Genomic DNA, 25,480 nt, shown 5'->3' with positions numbered 1-25,480 from the left:
ATCATATAAACACTTTCATATTTGTCAAAAATGTTACTGAAATGAATTTAACTGAAAATATATAAGTTTACATAAGAAAATATATAGAATCAATGATGGGCTAAAAATCTGTGGATTTCTGTATGCGCAGATTTCATGTGGCCCTACTTATGAATAGGTCCACACGGAATCTGCGCGGCAGAATTCCACAGATTTTTAGCCCATCGTTAATTCTGTTTATTTACTTGTGTATATGTGTGTAAATCTATCTTTATTCAGTTTTTTAATTAATTACAGTAATATTATTGACTAATGTGAAAATGTTCATCTGATTAATGTACAATGCAGTTTGTAGTCATATTTTCTGATATTATATGAGAGACTTGCTTTGTTTACCAAATAAAGTGGATCTAATTGGATTTGCATTTTAAACATTAAATAAAAGTTAAAAAGATCTTATTTTAATTTCACATATTAAGGTTTTAGTTATGATACGCATAGAATAATTCCGCAGAAATACACAGATTTTTACCAAAATTCTCTGCAGAAATAGCAAAATCCATCCGCAGATTCCTTCTGGCCCTACTTCTGAGTGATCGTGACTAATTTTTAAGTGTTTTTTTTTTTGTTTTGTTTTTATAAAATATAAAATAATTAAAATGTATATTAGTTATAACGCTGTAAAAAGCAATTAGTTACTTTACTTTTTTTTTTAGAAGTGATTAAACCTGTACTTAAAAATGTGAGTAAACCTGTTGTAACTTGTTATTTGGAAGAACGGCTACTATTATGTTAACTTAACCTAATTTTTACAAGTATGCACATTGTTCATTTACTTAGCAATTTTAAGGTCATTGGTTTACTCACTTTAAGCAAAGTAAGCTAATTGTTTTTTTACAGTGTTTTTTTTACAGTGTTGTGTATTGTGAATATTTTGTTTGTTTGTTCGTTCGTTTAGTTGATTTTAGTTTGTTTAGGTGAATTTAATTTCTGGCTGCATTCATTCATTCATTTTCTTTTCGGCTCAGTCCCTTTATTAATCCGGAGAGTGAACAGCAGAATGAACCGCCAACTTATCCAGCATGTGTTTTACGCAGCGGATGCCCTTCCAGCTGCAACCCAAACACTGGGAAACTCCCGTACACTCTGGCGTTCACACACATACATTTCAGCCAATTTAGCTTATTTAATTCACTGCTGTGCCACAAGTTTATTTTTTGTTTTATTATACTATATAAAAGTTATAATACGTATATTAGCAACTTGTGAATCATGTTGACAACCTTTTTCTTTGTTTATTTACATTTTTTCCACATTTTGTACAAAAAAAGTTAGAAATTTCTAGATTCAAAAAAAATCTAAAGTTTTAAATTCATATTTTTAATAGGAAGCTATACAATATTATATTTGTGCATATACATTAGATTAGTCAGTACTGAAGCCAAATCTGGAGCTTATCTAGCTAAATAACTTATGATAACGGTCCAAAAACTAGTACACCCAAATTTATATATTATAAAAAAATTATAAATACAAATTTAAAAAAGAGGGAAAAAAAAAAAAAAAAAAAAAATCAAGAAAAGTGAATTTAATGAATTTAATTGTATTACCTTTCAATTTCTAAACATGTTTGGTGACTAAAATATTATTTTAATAAATATATCTGTTTAATAAATTTATTTTGTTTAAATGCACCAAAATATATATATGAATATATATGTTTGTGTGTGTTTTTCAGAATTAAAATTTTGTAATTGTTTTATCTTCCTTAACCCTGCAAAGCATGAAATGTAAATATATATATATATATATATATATATATATATATATATATATATATATATATATATATATATATATATATATATATATATATATATATATATATATCACTGTTAATTTGGAACTAGATTATATAAATGTATATTTCCACAGTACATTCATTTTAAGAAAAAAATTAAATCTGTCAAATATCATACATCATTTTTGGGGAATTTCGTTTATATATTTGTATATTTATATATACATACAGTTATAATATATATACATTCAGAATAATTAGCCCCCTGAATAATTAGCCCCCATGTTTATTTTTTCTCTAATTTCTGTTTAACAGAGAGAAGATTTTTTCAACACATTTCTAAACATAATAGTTTTAATAACTCATTTCTGATAACTGATTTATTTTATTTTTGCCATGATGACAGTAAATAATATTGGACTAGATACTTTTCAATACACTTCTATGCAGCTAAAGTGACATTTAAAGGCTTAACTAGGTTAATTAGGCTAACTAGGCAGGTTAGGATAATAAGGCAAGTTATTGTATATTTTAATTTTAAAAATAAAACAATTAAGACTTTCTCCAGAAGAAAAAATATTATCAGACATACTCTAAAAATGTTCTTGCTCTGTTAAACATCATTTGAGAAATATTTTAAAAAGAAGAAAAAAAATTGAAAGGGGGCTAATAATTCTGACTTCAACTGTAACTGAAAAGTTATATTCTTTTGTGTGATCAATGGCTGGGCAGGTTCTTTGACCTATCTACTTCATTTGCATGCTTTCTTCATGCCATCTTCACCTTTAGCCACTGCCCCCTCCTAAAAACATAATACAGACAAGACAACTCTGTCACAAATCAGACTCATTTCAGACTACTCTTGTTACTGTAAGAGACTCCTGTAGGCTCTTGCAGACTAATGGACTTCTTGAAGATGCTATTTGACAGCAGAAAAACCAACACGTCTCAATAAAGAATTCTGCTTGTCAAGTTTCCTGGTTTGGGTTCTCATTTTTCCAACAGTACCAAAGCTTCTTCATTTCAATATTACTAACAATATGAAAGTTATTCCAACTCTGACTTCATAAAAAACAGTAAAAAAAAACTAATTATAAGCAGAAAACACATGCATCACAACCTAAAGGAAAAATCAATTACACTAGGCTTTTTACTTGCTAAAAACAAGTACAAACTATCGATCAGACAAGAGGAGGAATGTAGCAAACCGTGTACAACAGATTTTTCATCAGAAATGTTGATCGTAGTGATATTTCAGAGGCTTAAAACCATCTTGCCGATGAAAAGAACAGTTGCCAAATTTGATTAAATACGTTACACTCAGAGGAGAGCAGACTCTTCGGGGCTGCGGCACTTGGGGTCTGACTAACACAGGTTAACGAGAGCTTGCAAAACAAAACATCTGTCTTCATGACTGCTGATACGGAAAGCCTTTTTTTTTGCTTGAATGCGTCAGATAGCTGGGAAAAGGTGACAAACAGACTGTACACTGACAGAAGCAGCAGATGTTGTGAATCCTCCAAAGGCCCCTCACTGCCAGATACTAATTAAACCCAGAATAACAGCCCTCAGAAGCGCACTAAAACACACATCGCCTCCTGCTGCTTAAATACCACTCGCCGTCTTGATCTCCAGACAAATAAATTCAAAATAAAGTTATTGTTCTTTATGCTCGCTCGCCCTGAAACCTTGTTTACGCCATCATGAGAGCAGCGCTGTTGATATTTGAGAGTAAGCGTCCCTGACAGGTACGTTTGTAATTTTAGATCTCTCACTTTCTGTTTATACAGCGATCAGAACGGCTGCGGAGGACGTGTGCAGACAATACAAATCGTTCTCATTTCCCGTGAAAACAATGTGTCACTTTGGTTTCAATCTGCTGTTCTCTTGACATTTACAGACAGACGCACGTCAAAGCGTGTTGCGTGACTGATATTTGCTTGCTATTGTGTTGGTGACCTTACCTTGGAGAACCTCTCAAAGTGCACCATGCTCATGTTCAGCTCTGATTCTGTATCCACACACTCCAATGTCACATCCTGGCCTTCCAGAATCGGCTCGGATGGGCCTTTAACCTCCAACAAAGCTGGAAAATAACAAAACAAAACATTACTGATGCAATTGAATAACCCTTTAACTGCCTGCCCTACCAAATGGTTGACCATATTTTGACTGTTTTAAAGAATGGTTTTATACTACACAGTAGTGTTGGTTTCCAAAAATAAATAAATAAATAAATAAATAAATAAATAAATAAATAAATAAATAAATAAATAAATAAATCATAATCCTGTTACACTACTACACTTGATTTTGGTTTTATTGTAAAAAAACAAAACAAGAAAACATGTTAAATGAGAATCTGAAATATTTTATGGCATACTTTAAAAATCAAAGATGATTTAGTATTCAGAAATGTTTTATTTTGATTGTGTTTTTAAATAAATTGGTCTTACACTTCATATATTCAGATTTTTCATGTAATATGTATTAATTCCGGTACTTTTACCATTAACCGACATATCAACCATTTGGTAGAGGTTGATATTTTAGAAATTATGGGATGTGTTGAAATAAATGCACTAAGTGTGTTAACTAGCGACATTAGGAGTTAAGAAATGCAAAAAAATAATGTTTTTTCTTGGTGGGGCAGTTAAAGGGATAAAGTAACAGCTTCTAAATGGGACACTAGACAGGCAGAATTTATTATTATTTTGGATTATTTCATACTGTCGGATATATGTGCAATATGACGACATAAATTGTATATACAGAATAGGAAGTCTTTTATTTCATATTATGCTCTATTGTTTGTTTTGTGGTGTCACAAAATACACTGTTTATAATAATACTTTTCATAATTATAGTTTCATAACTATTACACGCCATTATGAGGTTGCAGACAAACACAAAAGACAGCACTGTGACAGAGTTTCAAACTTAATTTATTTAGGAATATTTTTATTTTTATTTTACACCTGTCATCATTGGTTAGTTTTTCGTAGTTTATTAATATTTATTTTATATTTCTGCATTTTAATTCAAACATTTGCCTTGTGGTTCTAAATAAAATCCGAGATATGATCACGTATGATTGAGTACATTTCTGAGTATAGGCATGGGACGATAAGGTAACACCAAGGTATACTGTGTGTTTGGAAAAGGTTTTAAAACCGTCAATATTTTATAATTTTTTATAATCCAAAGATGCGGTTTTAAATTGTAAAAAAATAGGGTTTTTGAAACAAAAGAAGACAGCAGAAGTCAATAATTCATTTAGCCTGACATGTTTACTGTTCCTCAAAATAAATTATATTGTGTTCAAATGGGAAAAAAGTTTTGGTTTTTTACCCAGACATTTACCCAGAATATATTTTAGAGCAGTGATCACAATAGCACGAAAACTGTGATATTAGAACAAATAGTACAACATAGTAGGCAAAGTAGAACACTGAAACAGCTTGAAGCTGAAAGCACAAGTATGTCTGTGGTCTGGAGATATTATAAAGTTGATGGCAACAACATTGCCATGCATAGCAGACTGTGAAATATGTAAACTTGGGATTGCCTGCCGAGTATTTTAAGTTGAGGAGCTGTCTGTTTTTATATTCAAATTTTTTATTTATTTACTGTTGCACTAAAGTCCAAAAGTGAAGATTTTTTGTTATTTATTACTTGATTAATCAAGCTACCTCACAGAAGTGCTCTGTTTCTTAACAGATTTGTTAAATGTTAAAATAAGGTAAATTAAAAAATAAGTAACATCCCGGATCTGTTTCTTGACTTCTCTTTATTCTTTTTTAAGTATTATGTTATCAAATTGGGTTTCGGTATCGGCAGATACTCAAAATCAAATGACTCGGACTCGAGGGCAGAAAACCTGATTGGGAGATCCCTAATTAGGATATGAGATGACATAAACCATGATTTAAGATTTTTGTCTCATTTTTCATTAGGTGAAATAGTAACCAAAATGTGTGTCAATAAGCGACTTTTTCTCATTGACTGAAGAATTCTTTTGCACAAATAGATAACTCTGTTTTTGTTCCTAAATTATGTTTTATTATTGTGCATTATGTGCATATAAAAAAAAACAAGATTTATTAAAGTCAATAAAACTGAGATGTCTGTATTCTTCGTTTGTTTTTAATGAGCCTATGAGTTTAAATCAATATATTGTAGATAAAGGTATTTAATTGACAAAAATAAACCTGCAGTTTATTAGAGAATGCGGGTTTGATTTTACTCTGTAAACAAATACGCAGAAAAAAACTAAATCCTCACAGGAAATCAAGTATACAGTGAGTACAACATAATCAGTAATTAATATTTCATTAGTTCTCCCAATATTGAGTAGCAGCCATTCTCATGTGCATTGTTCATAAACATGTTTCTTTGCATCATAACATTTGATACTGCGCACAACATAAAGGTTTTATCAATTGTCACTGTTGCATTTGGTTTAGCTGCTTTTGTTTCTCGTTCTGTTTTTGGCATATTATACTACGGAACTACTGAATGCTTTATTCTGATTTGAGATGTTCGGTTATTTTCAGATAAAAGCACAGTTAAAAGTAGTTTCAGGCAGATAATTAGCACTAGGGCTGCAAGATATTAGAAAAATTTGATATTGCGATATTTTACTGCGATAAATATTGATATATGAATACAGTTTCAGTAGATGATTTGAATAGCACTATTTGACAGCTTTCTGGACAGTCTAACCTTTTTCAGGTACAGAAATGTAATAATCACAATGCAAAAAATGCTTTTCTTTCTTTGTTTTGTCTTGTTTTTAGTCCAAATATCAAGAAAAAAAATTAAATCTTAGACCAAGTAAAAATTCGTTTCGTTTTCACCGTCAAAAGAAATAAGAGAAATTATCTGCCTGTGGGGTATGTGAAATAATCTTGTTTTCACTTTGAAATGTTGATATTTAGACTAGAAACAAGGCAAAGATTCAAAGTTTTTGTTTTTCTTTTGCACAAATCATATAAATTACATATAAGTACAGTTATTACATATAATTCTGTAGCTCCTGGTCAACTATAATTCAGACTGGACATTGCACATTTTTGAGATGTAACTATTGCGGATGCACACATTGCAATATTGATGCTGGAACGGTGTATTATGCAGCCCTAATAAGCACATTTCAGTTCCATATCACTACACTTAATGATTTTGGTTACTTCACAGCCTACAACTGGCAAACCTTAAATCAAAACAAAACAGAAGGCTTTGGAGGAGATATGTAAGAACATTGTACCACACACAACGGTGGTTTGAGAACAAATATTTTGAAGTACAACATCTGAACAGTATCATTAGGTGCGATAACCATCTGAAATAAATTAATTGCTTAATTACCAGTCACCACCCTTTTAACAGATATTTTAATGAAAAAAAAATTAAAAATCACAAACAAAAACCTGCAAAAAAATACTCAAGGGTGTTATAAGGAACAAATTTTAACCATCAAAAAAATAGTCCAAAATTCCTTTAGAGTGTCTGTTAAAGGGTTTAGGCCACCTTTGCCCAGTATGTAGTTAGTTTTTATTCAGTTTTTCTTAATATTTCACTGATTCTCCCTTGTATTTGCTTAGCAGCCATTTACCCAACAGATTTCTCATTAAGATTGTTTGCTTGTATCATAACAAATTAAACATTTGAACACATACTTATGTTTTAAACTTTCCAAACACACACATTCGCAGAGTTACAGTGTAGGCTATACAAAATCTACTCTGAAAAACACACACATCCCTTAATTTAAACAAGTTTTGAAATGTAGTATGGAACATTAGATTTCCACTCTGATAATACGTTTCCTAGATTGAATATGACTGGTCACTACTGTACAATATTCATTCATTCATTGTCTTTTCGGTTTAGTCCCTTTATTAAACCGGGGTAGCCACAGCAGAATGAACCGCCAACTTATCCAGCACATGTTTTACGCAGCGGATGCCCTTCCAGCTGCAACCCATCTATGGGAAACATCCATACACACTCATACACAACTGACAATTTAGCCTCCCCAATTCACCTATAGCACATGTCTTTGGACTGTGGGGGAAACCGGAACGCCCGAAGGAAGCCCACGCGAACGTAAGAACATGCAAACTCCACACAGAAACGCCAACTGACCCAGCCGAGGCTCGAACCAGCGACCTTCTTGCTGTGAGGCGACAGCACTACCTACTGCGCCACCAAGTCGCCCTACTGTACAACATACCTGCCAAAAATGTTTTTACATGTACAGTAGAGTGAAAAGTTGTCACAATATTCTTTATTCTGTCTTAGCTTCATGGTCTGCTGCTTTATTTGCAGGTATGTAAAATGACAAAACAGGAACATGCGAAGGTAATATGCACGCTATCAGATGTGCCTCATAGTCTTAAGCAAATATTGTAAATATCCTACAGAAAGGTTAGCTAAATTTTTTCCCCTTATCATCTGACATGTAATGTCAATGGAACAACTATTATCAAACAGTAATGAATGTGCTTTCAAACAAATACACCTGTCCTCGAATGCTGTCAAACTGGTTGGGTCAAGATGGTGTTGTAGATAAGGTGGCAAATTCCTGGGTTTTTTGTTTTTTACCTAGCCTAATTGTGATCACCTGTAATGTCTGTATATTTTATATATGCATATATTACACTGGAAATGCCATTTTGGGGCTTAGATATTGCTTATAAAGCCAATTATAACTCCCTGGATCACTCTTGAAGAACACAGGTTATTAATAGAGACTAAAACTGATTCAGTTTTGAGGTGTGCAATTCTGAACGTTTAGATTTGTGGGGGTGTAAAAGTATTTAAATTTTATTATAGGTTATGCTGAAGTCAACAACAGAATCTCAACACAAACTTTATAAAACTGTACAAGTGTACAGACTCTTACACAGATGAAAGACATTAAAAATAATGGTTTTGTAAGACATAAACAAAATGTTATTTACCGGTTGATCTTTGGAGAAAGGTGATCGCCAGGACTGCGAGGAGAATAAAGCCTCTCATTTTGAAGGATCTTGACGTCTGTGTTTGAAAACGACCTCTGACAAAACGAAAGTTTGTAAACACAATATATGTGCGCGGAGGAGGAAGGTGGAGCTTCTGGCCACTCAGCATCTTATAAGCTTTCTTTTTTTCCTATAAAGCTACTCTTTCTTCTTTTTTTCTTTTTTTTTCAAAGTTGTTATAATGTAGCAAATGCATTTGTTTTGTATCACGTTAAAATTACAGTGTTTCGAAAACACTGCGGAATATGTCATTGTTACAAAAGGCTGTTTATGCAAATGAAGGCGATGCATCACCTGTTTCTAGCACAGTCTGTGTTCAGAGGGTGCGAGCGAGGGAACAGTTCGTGAGTGTTCCTGTTTTCTTGGCCCCATGATTTAACTCCGTAGAAGTTAAAGAGTTTTTTTAAGTGCTACAATTCTGAATCTTCCTTCAGGTCTTTATTTGCTGATTCGCTAAAGGTATAATAATCAGCCAACCGCGAACCTCAGGTGTACCAGCTGGGCAGTGCAATAATTATTTCCTGAAATAAAAACTAAAGCTGTTTAACCCTTAAGTTATTTCGTCTTTTAGTTTTTGCGATTTAGGCAATTCGTTATTGGTCTTTTTTAGTGGTTAATTCGTATTTATCTAGGGTTTGGGAGCATTTTAAAATCGTAACGTTACGTTTTATACGAACGAAACCATGTGAATTCGTACCAATAACCTACTTTTCTGAAAATAGCGTAAGTAAAATAGTGCTAATGCGATTCTTCTAGTTTTATTTAGAAGGAGGAATTATTTTAACCCAAGCTGCTGGTCATGATGATAATTGGGCCTATATTGGTGAGAACAAGTAAATTTTGAATCTTAAATTAATAGTTTAATTGACTCTCTAACCAAAACTCTTAAAAAATAGTCGTCTCAGGAAGAACCAAAAAGGGGTTTTACAGTGATGCATAGGAGAGCCTTTTAGGTTCAATCCCCAAGATATAGTTATGTTGTTCAACTATGCGTACTATATTGTTTCATAGACTTTAATAATCTTAAAACATTTTCCCACTATAAAGAACATTTTGGGGAATGAAATGGTTAATGGAAGTTAAATTGGTGTTGATACTTTCGTTAATCTGATATGAAATTGTTGTTAAATTGTGGGTCAAAGTCATTACAGGATTAATAAATAAGCCTTTGTAAATGAATAAATACGCACATGCAAACATCTATTTAGAGTTTGAAAAATCTAATCACAAGTTGCTTTTAATAAATGCATCTGCTAAATGTAAAGTTAGTTTTTTGCATAAAAGTGGAGACAGTTCTACTTGTAACAATAGAGCATGAATAAAGTCAGGCACCATTTTTGCAATTCAGATGACTGGTTTAAGTTTCCAGTTAAACTAGTTCTTTTCTTTACTCGTTGTGAAAGACCCTACCATAAAAAGAATGCTTTTAATTATTTTGCACATGCCCAGCCTAAGGATTTTTATTTTTGGTTTACTACCATAAACAAAAAAGTACTAAACAAGCCCACCAGCTTCTTCAGCAAAAACAGAATAATTACTGTAGGAAATGATTGACATACTGTTTGTCTGTCTTCATTTATCAGAGGATGGCCTGGGTGGGTGTAGGATTACTGAGCCTGAAATGGTGTCCCAGTCTGCCCCTCTGGGTGTGGATGTAAACATTTGAGTTAAATGCAAGTTTTTAAGTAAATATAAAGTAAGAATAACAATAAAAAAAATTATGTTAGGCCAAAATAACTTGCTTCAAATGCTTTTTTTAAGACATACCATCATTGATGCACATGGTGGGCATGTTTGTTGTTGCAACTCGAGGTGAAAAAGATATGGCGTGATTTATAATTCTTGCTGCTGGTCAGGTCAGCTCAGTGCTGCTGAACTGGAGAGACAAGAAACCGTGACCTCAGTCTGCTTTTGTGGCAGAATGATCATCACTCCATATCTTTCTTTCACTTTGTTAGTAGGCAGTTCAATGATAATAAAAAAATGTAGGTAGAAAACAACGGAAATCCCCTAGAGTTCATTGACCTTAAAGTTTCTGAAAATAACAGGTGACTGTATGTGACTCAGCAAGGGTAGCTTTAACAGGAAACTTAATTTTGTTATGTATATTATGTGTATATCGTAGACACCGATGTCACTGCGGACACAAAATCTGCAAATAAGATACATAACCATTTATTTTTATTGATAGATGGGACTAAAATAAAAAGAATCTGGTATTCTGGATGGTGAGGTTACAATCACTTACCTTTGTAATTGGCTAACCACATTCAATATCAAATAAAGAGTATTCACTTACAAAAAAGTAATGCTATGAAACAAATTGGACATACAAAATAATAAATGCTATTTTCACCACAACAGTTTACCAAAATTTAATTATGAGTAATAATACAGAGGTACTTACAGATATCTTTAACTACAAACTTTTGGCCAATTGTGAAAATGCCAGCCCGCTCACTCCATGGAGTATTTTCAGTCACTGCAGAGGGCATATATACACCTGGCAGGTACATGATGTCTTAATGATGTCGATATGATTTTAAATATGGTGCAAACATAAATTTAATTAAAACCACATTTACTCAACAATTGTAGCATCTGATGCCCATACCAAATTGTTGAATTTAAAGGCCAGAATTTAAATATTTGTTTTTGATTGCATGTGCTTTGCAAGATCACCATTAAGAAAGGCACTATTACAGTATTTCAGCCAATGCACAATAGAAAACTGTGCTCTGCCTTACTTCTCTCTCATGTTTAAACCTAAGAAATGAACTTTTTCTTAGCAATCCTTTTCATCATCAAAACAACCTTAGAGGTTCATTTGAACACTACAATAAATATTAAAAGTTAAAAGATAATGACTTGCATTTACATAAATATGATGTGCTAAAATTAAAAACAAAGCACTTTCCACCATCAGAGCAAAAGGTTGTAAATGAGTATGTGTAGCATTTAGAACATTCCATTACAATCCAATTCCCATATGGATTCCTCTGCACATTTAATCATGCTGGTGGAACAGTTTCAGTGATTTAAATGCTTTGCAGTAACCTTTCTGGTCACCTTTCTGTCTGATGTGGAAAAATTAGAGCTGGTTTTGTAACATAAGATCAAATACCTTTATACTGATTGGCAAAGCTGCTGAAGTTTAAGGTGCAGTTTCACAATTACAGGCCATCACGATTTGACTTTTAGAGGCATAAATCACCGCCAACTGAATATAATATGACCAAAACAAAAACTTGTTTATCAAGTCTGACGTCATACGTCAAAGTTTCAGGGTCCAGGCGGTCTATTAGACTCCAAAAGATAACAACAAATGGCAACGATATACTTCTGTGATCCCACAGAAAATTCATGGTCCCAAGCTTCATCTTCGTACCGATATTTCAGATGGCCAGACAAGGATTCATCTTTTATGAATCGTTAAATTTCAGTGTCAGGGACACTATGAGCCCAGAGATTGTAGTTTTTAAGCTTAGCTTAAATCTCTACTATAAATAAATGGTGCTCAGTAACGACTGTTGAGATTGGAAGTACAGTAACCTGGACATGGAAACATAATTCCTTATGTGATAAAAAGTGGACAGTCACTGTGAAGGGACTGAAATCACTTGTTGGACTTGGTGCAGCTTTGCATAAGCTCAAAATCTGACTAAAAATAATACATTACTTCTGTGTTAATTCCTCTATTTTGAATACTGAGCTGTTTTGTTTAATCGTTAGTTTTACTGGAGCCAGTCTCTTCTTTCTCTCGCTCCTCCAGAGAGTAGTGCTGCAGCGTCTGGTGTCTGTTTCTAGAAGGAGCATCTGGAAAGCGCTGACCACAATCCTCACAGGCATACGGAAGGGCTGATTTGTCCGCATCCCCACTTAACTGCTCTTTACTGGGCTGAACCAACTCTTTACTTGGCAAATTCCTTTCTTCCATTTGCCGAAAATGAATCTGGTTGACAGCGGAGACTTGAACTCTCTGGATGTCTGAAACTTGGGATGAAGCAGAAGCAGCCAGGCTAGGCCTGCCCACAGAGTTGGGCTCCATCACGATGCCATGAACCGTGCGATGATGAAAGCGGATCCCGGAGCGGTTGGAAAAGCTCTTCCCACAGAGGCCACACAGGAAAGGTCTCTCCCCGGTGTGTATGCGAGTGTGGATCTTCAGAGCTCCAGATTGAGTGAAGCACTTTCCGCATTGACCGCAGCGGTATGGTTTCTCACCAGTGTGAATGCGCTGATGAGCTCTCACCCCAGCCAGGTGAGGGAATCCCCTCCCGCAGTATGAGCAGGTGTACGGCCTCTCTCCGGTGTGAATTCTGCGATGAATCTTAAGGGCCCCAGATTGGCTGAAGCTTTTTCCGCAATCGATACAGATGTATGGCCGGGCACCAGTGTGCACGTTGAGGTGGATGCGTAGATTGCTGTGTGAATTGAACGCACGGCCACATTCAGCACACAGAAATCCACCCGCTTTAGTTGCATGTTGAGTGCGCTGGTGTTGCAGCAGCTGTGACGGACGTGGAAAAGAGGCATTGCAGTGCATGCATGAGAGCTGCTGCAAGCCGTCCTGCTGCGCGTGACCCTGCTCATGGCGTAGGAGTTGGGCGCATGTGGGAAAGGTGCGCTGGCAGGACAGGCAAGGGAATGAAGGGTGCGTACATGACGTGCAGCTGCTGAGCGGACAGTGATGATGGTGGTGATGGTAGTGGTGGTGGGCGATTTGTGCCTCTGCGTCCTTATGTTGAGATAGAACTTGGCTACAAGTTTGAAACCCACGGTGGCAGCATACACACGGAAATGCCTGAGCAGGTGAGACACCTGGGGACTCTGGATTTGTCTGAGGGATTGGGCTATGAGTGCTGGTGCCTTTGTCCTCTTGCTGGGGGGGACCAGATGTGCTGCTAGGACCGTTGTTTTCTTCATCTAGTGAGAGACCCAAACCTAGGCACAAGCCCAGGCTGACTGGGGCAGTGCTGGGCTCTTTGGCCTGCTGCAGTGGGGTGGACTGTGTGGATGAAGGTGGTTGGATCTGTGAGGCCGAGCTGGCTTTGGGTTTCAGGGTCTGGAATGAGGAACTAGAGGGAGTTGAGGAAAGAGGGCAGCCAGGACACGTGCAGGAGCGACGGTGAGCTGAAAAAGAGGGAGAATGCACAAAAGGAGTCAATGAATCAGTGCAGGAGTAAATAAAAAAGAGAAGAAATAAACTATAAAATTAAACTAATTTATAATTTAACTGGGAAGTGATAAGTGGACATTATCCAGAAGAATATGTCCTTCAAAGCCTACATTTCAGAAATATCCTAACGAAAAGCACTTTTCTACTGCATGTTATGGTATACAGTTTGGTTTGGTGCAGATTTTTCCCTGTGTTCTGTACATAACACCTGGCTATTTTTTAGTACCAAATTGGGTGCGGTTTAAGGCTGGTTTAAACTACTTCTTCGAGCGATCGTCATGACCCACGGTGCATGCCTTACGCATAGTCGTGCATTTATACTTCTGTGTTCTGTTTGTGTTGCTCTGCAAAAACACTTCCGAAGCGCTAGCTGGCAGTAGGTTAGGTTATGTTATGTTCCTCTGTATCGAGTATCTTCATGGGTTTTTTGTTTTTTCAGAACACCATCTTAATGTACAAGTAGCTCAAACTCATGCGTTAATGTACAAGCGCACGTGCAACAACTGTAATCATAAAGTAAACACAAAACATCTGGAGCTCCTTCATGAGACTTGACACTTGTAAACACTCGCTCTATCTGGCTCATGGCTCTCAGCACCACCCACACTTGGCACAGCTACCAAGCCGACCAATCACAGAGCTTGCGCTGTGTGTCGGTGCGACGTGTAGTTACATTTTTTGAGGTGCACGTCAGCGTCAGCCATAGCGAGAGCTATGTGACCCCACGAATACCATGTTATCTTCGATGATCTCAGCACACTAAGAGGTGTGCAGATCAAACTGACTAAAAATATTGTTTAACTCACACTTTGCGAAACAATGTTGTCTTGTTTTTGTAATGAGTGTGTTTTCTAAAGCAACGTCAGACAAGTCTACATTTTACTTTGCGTGAGAAAGTTCATGGGCAATAATCCAATTAGTGTTGTCAGACAGTAATGTAAAATACCATTTGATTATAAATTCAAAACACATATTAATGTGGACTTATATTTCATATTAATTTTGCCGTTTATACAGTACTTTCTAGATCAGAGATGCCAAAACTAGGGCCCGCGGGGCAAAGTTGGCCCATGGTAATCTTTGATTAGGCCCACTATCTAAGAAGAGAGGGAGAATGGTGGCGATTGTTTAATGAGTTTCATTTCAAATTTCATGTAACCTTTTATTTGTGATTTAATTTTAAGCTACTTAAATTAAAATTAAATAATTTAATTTAAAACTGTAATTTATAAATCAAGGCAAAGTCAGATTCTGCTTGACCAGTATATTCAGCATTAAAGTCCACTGTGTTATAAATGTGACTGTTTATGTCTTATTGCAATAAGCTATAATTTTAAAAAGTTATACTGTTTATTTTTAAATACTATGAAATAAATTAGGAAATTACCCATGGAAACTTTAATAAAAAATAGTTTGGTATATTTATCTTCGGCGCACGGCTATCAGTGATATTTGGTTTTGGCCCTTCATACGAAAAAGTTTGGGCACCCCGGTTCTAGATATAATCAAATTCCAATCGGATTTGCAGAAAAATCCAAGCCCTTAGTATCCAATCCATATTTTAAACATGGTAAATTCACTTTTTCAAATCTCAACTGTAAATTGTTTCTGAATAATGGCTTTTTCCAGGGTAAAATGGCTGCTTTTAGGAAACCTTTGTTTCATATCAAACAGTCAGAGTCCTTATCACCCTGTCTGGGTTAATTTCATACTAACTGCCAGCTGACTCCCATGATGTTTTAATCTCTTTTTAATAGATAGTTAGGATAAATGAATGCGTCAGAATTATGCTGCTCCAGATCTGCATGAGAAGGCCTCTGAACACAACTTTTATAGCAAGAATAATGTATTATAATGTATATTAAATGGATAAATGTAGTTTTGATCTGCTGTATCTGTCCTGTTGAAATATGTAATGGTCTTAGCATTTGGCAACAGACTGCTTAGGCCAGATAATGACATATGTAAATGTCTCAACAAAGTATCTGAAATCAATCAATTCTGCATGTTTCCCAATAACATGCCACAAGGGTAAGTGTAATTATGGCACTCTACAGTCTATTGTAATATGTACCCACCGTGGCTTTCATAATGTCTGGGCTCCCTTTCATCAGACTGCAGACCAAACCGAACAGCACTTTTCACAGGGTTTTGTCTGGATGGGATGGACTGAGGAGGATGAGGGACTTTGGGCCAAGAACTCAGTGTCTCCTCAGTACGTCGCTCTGCCATTGGATGACCAGTGACTGTTGCATTGGCCACCATAAGGTCACCAATAAAATGATGCATATCCAGCCATGAGCATGGACCAGCCTGCATTAAATAATGTAATAAATCATTAATGTTAGTTGCAGATAGTACAACAGTACATACTATTTCTTTTATAGAGCAATTATACATAAATGTATAGTAGCCGAAAGAGCTCAATGTGCTGCAATTTAGGAAAACACGTGCAATTACAAAAAACGCAAGCCAATTAAGAAAAGATCTTCATCCGTTTGACAGCACACATGCTGCAAATCCTCACAACGCATACACAATAAAAAAATACTCTGCATTTTCTCACAACGCAAACAAATTAATAAAGGCTACATTTTCTCACAACGCAAATTATTAACACGTTGCATTCTCACAACGCAAATTATTAAAACGCACTGCATTTTCTCACAACACAAACAAATTAATAAACGCTACATTTTCTCACAGCCTAAACAATTTAATAAAACACACTGTATTTCTCACAACGCAAACAAATTAATTAATCACTGTATTTTATCACAACGCAAACAAATTATTAACTCGTTGCATTCTCACAACGCAAATTATTAAAACGTGCTGCATTTTCTCACAACACAAACAAATTAATAAAACGCGTTGCATTTTGTCACAATGCAAATTATTAAAACGCACTGCATTTTCTCACAACGCAAACAAATTAAGAAATCACTGCATTTTCTCACAACGCAAACAAATAATTAAAACGCGCTGTATTTTCTCACATAGCAAACTAATTAACTAACACACTAAATTTTCTCGCAACGCAAACAAATAATTAAAACGCGCTGTATTTTCTCACATAGCAAACTAATTAACTAACACACTACATTTTCTCACAACGCAAACAAATTTAAAAAATGCGCTGCATTTTCTCACAACGCAAACAAATTAATAAAACATGCTGTATTTTCTCACATCGCAAACTAATTAACTAACACACTACATTTTCTCAAAACGCAAACACAAACAAATTAATAAAAGGCGCTGTATTTTCTCACAACGCAAACAAATTAATAAGGCGCTGCATTTTCTCCCAACTCAAACAAATTCATAAAACACGCTGCTTTTTCTCACTACGCAAACAAATTATTAACACATATTTTCTCACAGTGCAAACAAATTAATAAAACGCACTGCATTTTCTCACAACACCAACAAATTAATAAAACGCGCTGCATTTTCTCACAACTCAAACAAATTAATAAAACACGCTGGTTTTTCTCACAACGCAAACATGTTATTAACACATATTTTCTCACAGTGCAAACAAATTAATAAAACACGCTGGTTTTTCTCACAACGCAAACAAATTATTAACGCATATTTTCTCACAACACAAACTAATTAATAAAACATGCTGCATTTTCTCACAACGCAAACAAATTATTAAAACGCACTGCATTTTCTCACAACACAAATTGCACATTTTCTTAACTTGCAGAACATTAAGCCCTCTCGGCCACCGTATAAAAGTGACCCTGGACCACAAAACCAGAGATTTTTGGCAATTTCCAAAAATACATAGTATTAGTCAAAACTATTAATTTTTATTAACGAATGCCAAAAATCATTAGAATATTAAGTAAAGATTGTCACATGAAGACATTTTTGCTAATTTTATTAGTATAGTGCATTGCTAAGCACTTCATTTAAACAAATTTAAAGGCAATTATCTCAGTATTTAGTTTTTAACCCTTAGACTCCAGATTTTCAAATAGTAATATCTCTGCCAATATCTCTATAAATCCCAATTTCAAAATATTGACACTCATGAATGGTTATGTGGTCCTAGGTCACAAATAGGACAAACTAATACAACTGTAAAAAGTGTAATATAATATAATACAACCCCAACTCCAAAATAGTGTAATGCATTGAAATCAAGAATATGTGATTTGTTAATTACCTTTAACTTTTAATTAATTGGAAAAGTACAAAGGAAAGATTTCCAGTGTTTTCACTGACAAACTCAGAAGTATTTGTAATTACTAGATTTAGATGGCTGCAAAAAGTTGGGACAGAGGAAAAATGAAAGTGAAAAGATTATAGAGTATCTACAATGAGGCACCTGAATCAGCAATACATGAGTGTTTTCGTTTTGTTTTTTGTTTGTTTTTTGGGGGGGACTGAGTCTGTTGCAGTAATTTACAAAATACTTTTCTAAAAAAATCTTTGTGTCAGTTAAACAGAGGTAACAGAAAAATAACTCATACAGTATATAACATTATAGCTGATATATTCTGAAAATTGCATACGACATTGTATTTATGTGAAATTCAAACATAAAATTGTATGTCATGTAACGTTAATTAGCCCATTTTGGCTCATATATCAACTATCTAGCCCAGGGGTCCCCAAAACTCGGTCCTGGAGGGCCAGTGTTCTGCATAGTTTACCTCTAAACCCAATCAGACACACCTGAGCCCGGTAATCAAGCTATTGCTAGAAATATCCTAGCAGGTGTGTTGAGGCAAGTTGGAGCTAAACTCTGCAGGACACCGGCCCTCCATGACCGAGTTTGGGCACCCCTGATCTAGGCTATATGTTTTTTTGTTTTTTGCAACTGATGTGTGCAACTGTGTGTAATACAAAATAATAGACTAAAAAAAGTTACAATATAATATGTTATAGATCAATATCACATTGTTGCATATGCACAACTCATGCGCTGACTGGATTCAAATAAGAGCAAGCAAATAGGCAACAAAGCACTGGAAAAATGGGGTCATCAAATAAAGCGGAATATGACACCTTCAGATACGCGTAACAATATGCGATACAAGCGTTCAGTGTACATCAAGCGATACATGGTACTAAATATCAAAACAATGTCATCGATCCGCATCGCTGTGCTATCGAACACATGATGGACGCTAATATAAGCTTCCGTCTGCATTTTCCCCTCCTCATCAGTGTTTCTTCAAGCTGTGAAACGCGTTACACGCCCCTTTTAAGGCTACTTCCTCGTGTTTATTTTGGCATGTACTCACTGCGAGTCTGTCTTTGTCCATCTGTAGCGAGCCCTCACATTACTCAACGAGCAGCTATATTGATACACATTTATGACTTATGTCAGGCTGAGCTTTGTAGTCCTTTTGTGAAGCGAAAACCCTGGTTAATAGTTATTTCTTGACTCTGCTGCCCTACTTTTTGTTACTCTGTCTGGAGCCGCTCATAACGCCATTATTTCCCCCATCTACAGCAGTGTATTTCCGGGATATGAACCATGTGACTGCATTCCGAGCCTCTTATTTTTAGCCATATTCTATACCTTACTGCCATATAGCATAGCAACCACATTTGTCGACTATATATAGGCTAGTATAATATCAGAACAAACAGTGTCTCTCAGAGTTAAGTTTGGAATTATTCTAAATTATTTATATGGTAGAACTTCTCGAACTAAAGCTAGAAAAACACAAAAATGCAAATACAACCCTGAACATTGAGATAATATAGTTGAATACCAGATATTATAGTTAATGTGCTTTTTTAAATCATTAAATTATGAATAGTATAGGCTATATGTTTGTATTACGTTGTTGTTGTTGTTGTTGTTGTTGTTGTTGTTGTTGTTGTTGTTGTTGTTGTTGTACAAAAGACACTAATCATTTTTTTACATTTAGTTTTATAGTTCGGACCTAAACAAATATTTGTTGCATTTTTTAATCGTTTAAGTTCATTTGATAGACTATATACAGTCTTTAAGCTACGTTTGCTGTTTCATTGTTGAGTTAAACATTTGTTAAGGGTCTTTGATACATTGCTTTTATTATTTAACTTTATTTTGTTAATCAACGTTAACTGTGTGCATCATCAGGCAGTTTTTGTTATGTTCATTATTTAATATAGGCTCCCTCAAAACACAAAGGCACACACAAGATTTCCAGACTTCCAGTGTGGATTATAATTTTAGTTTATTAATAAATTACATTTTTTGAGTTTTTGTCAACTCATTATATCTTATGGCTTCTGTGCTTTTACAAAATAGGAGTTGGTAAACATAAAGGACCTGCACAGATGGGTAGCATTTTGATTGTATGTAGTGGACTGATCTGGCCCAAAATACAAGCGCCGATTTTATTTATTTTTTTGTCCCAGTCCAGCTCTGCATGTATGTAAGTTATTATATTTAATTTACAAAGCTCAAAGGTTTTGCTAATATGTGGAAGTAATCTTAGGCTAGCTGTTAAATTTATTTACACAGACCCAGCTCATATACTTTCTTCAGAAAAATGTTTTTTACAAGGATTGTTGATTTTAATGTACAGGTATGATAATGAATATTTTTTAATTAGGATAAATGTGTTTCTACTAGGCAATCGTTTCAACCAATGTTACAATTTAAGCTGAGCTTCAGGAATGTTCCACCCAAAAAATCAATCCTGTCATTACTTATTAACTCACAACAAAACTAGTAGATGACAAGTTATTATATTTTAGTATTTTGAATTATATGTTGGTAATGAAATAAATTTGGGTTTACTAAACACTTTCACAATGTGTGTGTGTGTGTGTGTGTGTGTGTGTGCGTGTGCGCGTGGACCCCCTGTGGCCACCCCATGTAAAAATGGCCTCGCCACTGGTTGCTTGGTGATTTTCAAAAATCAAATTCATTTTATTAAACTATTAGAATTACCATATTTTATCCATAACCTACAGAAGAAAAAAAAGTAGTTAATAGTTACATTAAAAAAAACAACAACATGCAAATAAAAGCCATCAGTCTTATTATTTTTTATGACCCCTAGGGTGATTAAATTAAAGAGACAGCACATTGATTTTATGGCACCAGGTTAAACTTTCTGGCACCTTTACGGCACTCAAGTACATCAAAAACAAATACAGGCCACAACTGATCATGGAGAATGGTCTCTGAGTGAAAATTAAATGTTGAACGGACTTGGGCCTATTGGTGTGTGCGCCTTTGTGTGCAAGATTTATATATTTATACCTCAGAGAATATTGGGGGTCACGAGTCACGGTTGCACTTTATTTTCATAGTTTATTTGTTAAATTTAAGATACATTGCATCTACATGCCAACTAATTCTCATTAGACTATTAGTAGACTGTTAGCTTGGAGTTAGGGTTAGTGTAAATTGACATGTACTTGCAAAGATTCTTATAGTCAGTTAAATTTTTAGCAGCAGTATCAACAGATATTAAGTAGACAGTCTACTAATACTCAAGTGGACCATCAAAATGAAGTGTTACCTGAGTCACTAGCATTGTTATTTTGGGGGTCGCAGGCTAAAAAGTTTGTGAACCCCTGCTTTAAATGACTATGAACATTATTTCACCTATTTGAAATAGTATTTTCTATAATATAATATCAGTTTGAAACAAAAAATATATGTCTTTATAAAATCAAAAAAGACATGTATTATTATTTATAATCTATTAAATCACTTTTGTGAACAATTTGATGTGGACTCCAATAGGACATCTCTGTCAACATATGTGTATTGGTGTTTACTAATGATTCGTCTGTTTTGAAAGTGTTTTATTGTGTGTCTCCAAAAACTGTAACAGATAAAGAATCTTGGTGTTAAAGGACCTGTCAAACGCTTTAAAATGTTAAAGGAAAATTTATATCTTTTGACTCTTCATTATAATCTGTGTAGATCTGCTAGACAATAATCTGCTAGACAACATGGAAAACATCATGTCTTCTATGTGACAGACAAAAACTTTGACACGTCTGTGATTTCCTGTCATATTTGCTCATTTCTGCCAGTAAATATAGCTCAACATTTGTAACAGCCTGAATAATGATACAGTTAATGGAGTTACTTAGTCATTAATGGTGAAATAATGCACCCTGCAAATTGATTCCATTTCCTTTAATATGCTGTCTATGACTAATATGTGTCAAAGAAGACTGGTAAGGAAGTGATTGTGACAGTGTCACTCTGACACTGAAAGTTTGAAATTGATTTGTTTTATTATTAAGGATTGTCAAATAGTACAAACAACAAAGGCAATGAGACAAACAAACAAACCCCTAGCATTGCCAATTAAACAAAATGTATAAATGTATCTGTTTAACAAAACAAAAGCCAGAACTCTCTTAAAATAAAAATACAAAGGATTGGAGAGGTTCTCAAAGTCTCCAGAATTTGTCCTGTTTGTGATTGAGGTCATAAGTATATTTTTCCAAAGGAAGTAAGACTGACAACTGAGAAATCCACACCGAAATAGTTGGAATGTGAGAAGTAGACCATTTTTGTAATATACATTTCTGGCTAAGAGTTGTAAACAGAGGTTTGAGGTATGAGTCAAAAAGGTCTTCAGGAATGTCATTCAACAAAAAAAGTGAGGGGGAGAAATGAAAACGTTTTCCAATTATCTCCTGGATTGCAGAATGAACCCCTCTTCAAAATGGTTGGATGTAAACACATGACCAAAATACATGACAAAAATGCGCCCTTACAAGGTTTGTGGAAATTGAGGTACATTTTGAAAAAATACCATCACAGATCTTGGACCAATCTTCAGAATTAAACAGAACTCCTGGGTCCCGTTCCCATAGTGGTTTCAAGGAATCATAAACTGAAGAATCAAAGTAAACTAATAAGGCATATAATTTAAAAATAAGCCCTTTAAAAGAACTGACTGACAGCAGGGTTTCTTCTAGTTCTGATCATTTAAAATGAAATTGAGAGGGAATATCAAACTCGGTTCTAATTTGTTCAAATTATTTCACATTTTCAGAGGTAAACATTCCTGAAAAGTCAGACAAACCTTTAAAACTCCAGTCCAGCAATTTGATGCTTCTAATTTGAGTGGGGAGGTCTGTGTTCAAAGCCAAAGGGAAATGGATGGATATATTCTGGGGGATATTCAAATGTTTCTTCACATCATTCCAAACTAACGTATTATAGACAATCACATCGTCAGTAAGAGAGTTTATATGGTTAAATTATCAATAAACCACAGGGAATCTAATCTTCTTGGATGACAAAATAAAGATTTAAAGTCAATTCAAAGAGCATCCTGCCTATTCTTAACCCAGCTTGTTATGATTTTGAGTTGAGCAGCCCAATAATAAAGCTAAAGATTGGGTAAGGAGAGACCCCCAAGATCTTTTGGTGTATAAATTGATTTTTAAAAAAGAAGAAGGATTATTAAAGTTAAATGATAGGGTTGTAAGCATATTAAAATTAAATGTTTAAAAACTTAATTATTTTTATTTCAAATTCACATAATTGCTGTTGGTAAAAACACATTGCTGTTCAACACTATTGAATATAAACAGCTATATGGAAAAAACTAAAGAGACCACATAAAAACTCTCGGGATTTACTGAATTTACTAGGTATTTGTTTGAATAAAGCATGGTCTAATAGAATTTCTTAGAAATATCAAATAAAAATATTGTCAATTAAAGCATTTTCCCTCTGAAATTGACAGTTTGTCAGAATAATTGAAATGTTTTTCATTTGTTGTGATTGATAACCTGGGTAATTCCAGCATGTGTATATATATATATATATATATATATATATATATATATATATATATATATATATATATATATATATATATATATATATATATATATATATATATATATATATATATATATACACACACACACACAGCATAATTCCAGAATATAAATATGAATAAGCTTGTAAATATGAGAGAAATATAATTAGAAATTTTGAAAAATAAAACTACAAATTTTCTGACATATAACTATAAATAGTAAATCCAGAGACATTTTCACTCAGTGGTATTTATTCATAAATATTAGTATAATCATACACATGTTTTTTTGTAGATGACATAAATGTTATTTTGGTGAATTTACGCTATTTCAAGGCGTGTAAGTCATGTATTTGTTCACTAGATGGGGCAATTTCTCCACCCAGACACAATTGTTTACTGCATCCATGATCTGCCTCAGTCTAATAGCCTTCTTGAATTCCTGTTCCTGTTCCTGTCCACTAACAAATATAATCTGTAATTCTCATGCTGACATGATGTTGTTTACACTCTGGCTTGTAATGGAGGGTCTCTCAAGCTTGCTCTTGTAGATCAACAGCACCGAGACTTGTCAAACAGACACATCTCTCCAGATTTTAAAGAGCTACTTCAAAATACACTTAAGATGGAGTAAAGTAAATAACACTCCTTTTCTCATTACACACCAAATAACCGTGAGACCACTACAAAGTGCACGACTGAGCTACTTAGATATTTAAAGGGAACCACTTTTCTGCTGCTGAGAGGATCAGAGTGAGTGGGTGGAGAAAGAGGAAGAAACATGCAGATCAAGCAACAGAAACTGGTGTTTTAAAAAGTACAGCACTTATGGATGCACACACACACACACACACACACACATATATATATATATATATATATATATATATGTGTGTGTGTGTGTGTGTGTGTGTGTATATATATATACACTCTCAGAAATAAAGGTACAGGAGCTGTCACTGGGGCAGTACCTTTTTAAAAGGTACATATTTGTACCTGAAGGGTCCATAATGGTACCTCAAAGGTACTTTTTAGGTACATTTGGACACTGATATGCACCTTAGAGGTACCACTGTAGACCCTTTGGGTACAAATATGTATCTTTTGAAAAGGTACTGCCCCAGTGACAGCTCCTGTACCTTTATTTCTGAGAGTATATGTATATATATACATATATATATATATATATATATATATATATATATATATATATATATATACACACACATATATATATATATATATATATATATATATATATATATATATATATATATATATATACATATACATATACATATATATATATATATATATATATATATATATATATACATATACATATATATATATATATATATATATATATATATATATATATATATATATATATATATATATATATATATATATATATATATATATATATATACATATATACATATATATATATACATATACATATATATATATATATATACATATATATATATATATATATATATATATATATATATATATATATACATACATATATATATATATATATATATATATATATATATATATATATATATATATATATATATATATATATATATATATATATATATATACACATATATATATATATATATATATATATATATATATATATATATATATATATATATATATATATATATATTTATATTTATATTTGTGTAAAACACATATGAATTAT

The 25,480-nt window shown here is 33.9% G+C and overlaps 2 protein-coding genes across 3 annotated transcripts in view; both read right to left on the bottom strand.

The window, feature by feature from the left end:
• The window catches only part of si:ch211-79k12.1 (uncharacterized protein LOC568891 homolog), a 32,361-nt gene extending 23,503 nt beyond the window's left edge, over positions 1–8,858 (bottom strand). The window contains exons 1-2 of the mRNA XM_056475145.1: positions 8,749–8,858; positions 3,745–3,866 (exon numbers count right to left, since the gene is read on the bottom strand). Of these exons, the coding sequence (XP_056331120.1) occupies positions 3,745–3,866; positions 8,749–8,806 (180 nt within the window). The 5' untranslated portion in view covers positions 8,807–8,858. The remainder of the gene's footprint in view (positions 1–3,744; positions 3,867–8,748) is intronic.
• Positions 8,859–11,167: 2,309 nt separating this feature from the next.
• The window catches only part of si:ch211-79k12.2 (uncharacterized protein LOC568844 homolog), a 25,435-nt gene continuing 11,122 nt past the window's right edge, over positions 11,168–25,480 (bottom strand). The window contains exons 1-3 of one of the 2 annotated variants that reach the window (XM_056475621.1): positions 19,255–19,463; positions 16,066–16,300; positions 11,168–13,941 (exon numbers count right to left, since the gene is read on the bottom strand). In XM_056475621.1, the coding sequence (XP_056331596.1) occupies positions 12,530–13,941; positions 16,066–16,300; positions 19,255–19,275 (1,668 nt within the window). In that variant the 5' untranslated portion in view covers positions 19,276–19,463 and the 3' untranslated portion in view covers positions 11,168–12,529. Of the gene's footprint in view, positions 13,942–16,065; positions 16,301–19,254; positions 19,464–25,480 lie in introns of those variants that run through there. The other variant, XM_056475622.1, reaches the window with a different exon arrangement.

The sequence above is a fragment of the Danio aesculapii genome, chromosome 16, assembly GCF_903798145.1.
Source record: "Danio aesculapii chromosome 16, fDanAes4.1, whole genome shotgun sequence".
Lineage (NCBI taxonomy): Eukaryota > Metazoa > Chordata > Actinopteri > Cypriniformes > Danionidae > Danio > Danio aesculapii.
The sequence above is the reverse complement of the archived record's forward strand: the minus strand, read 5'-3'. Positions and strand labels throughout refer to the sequence as shown.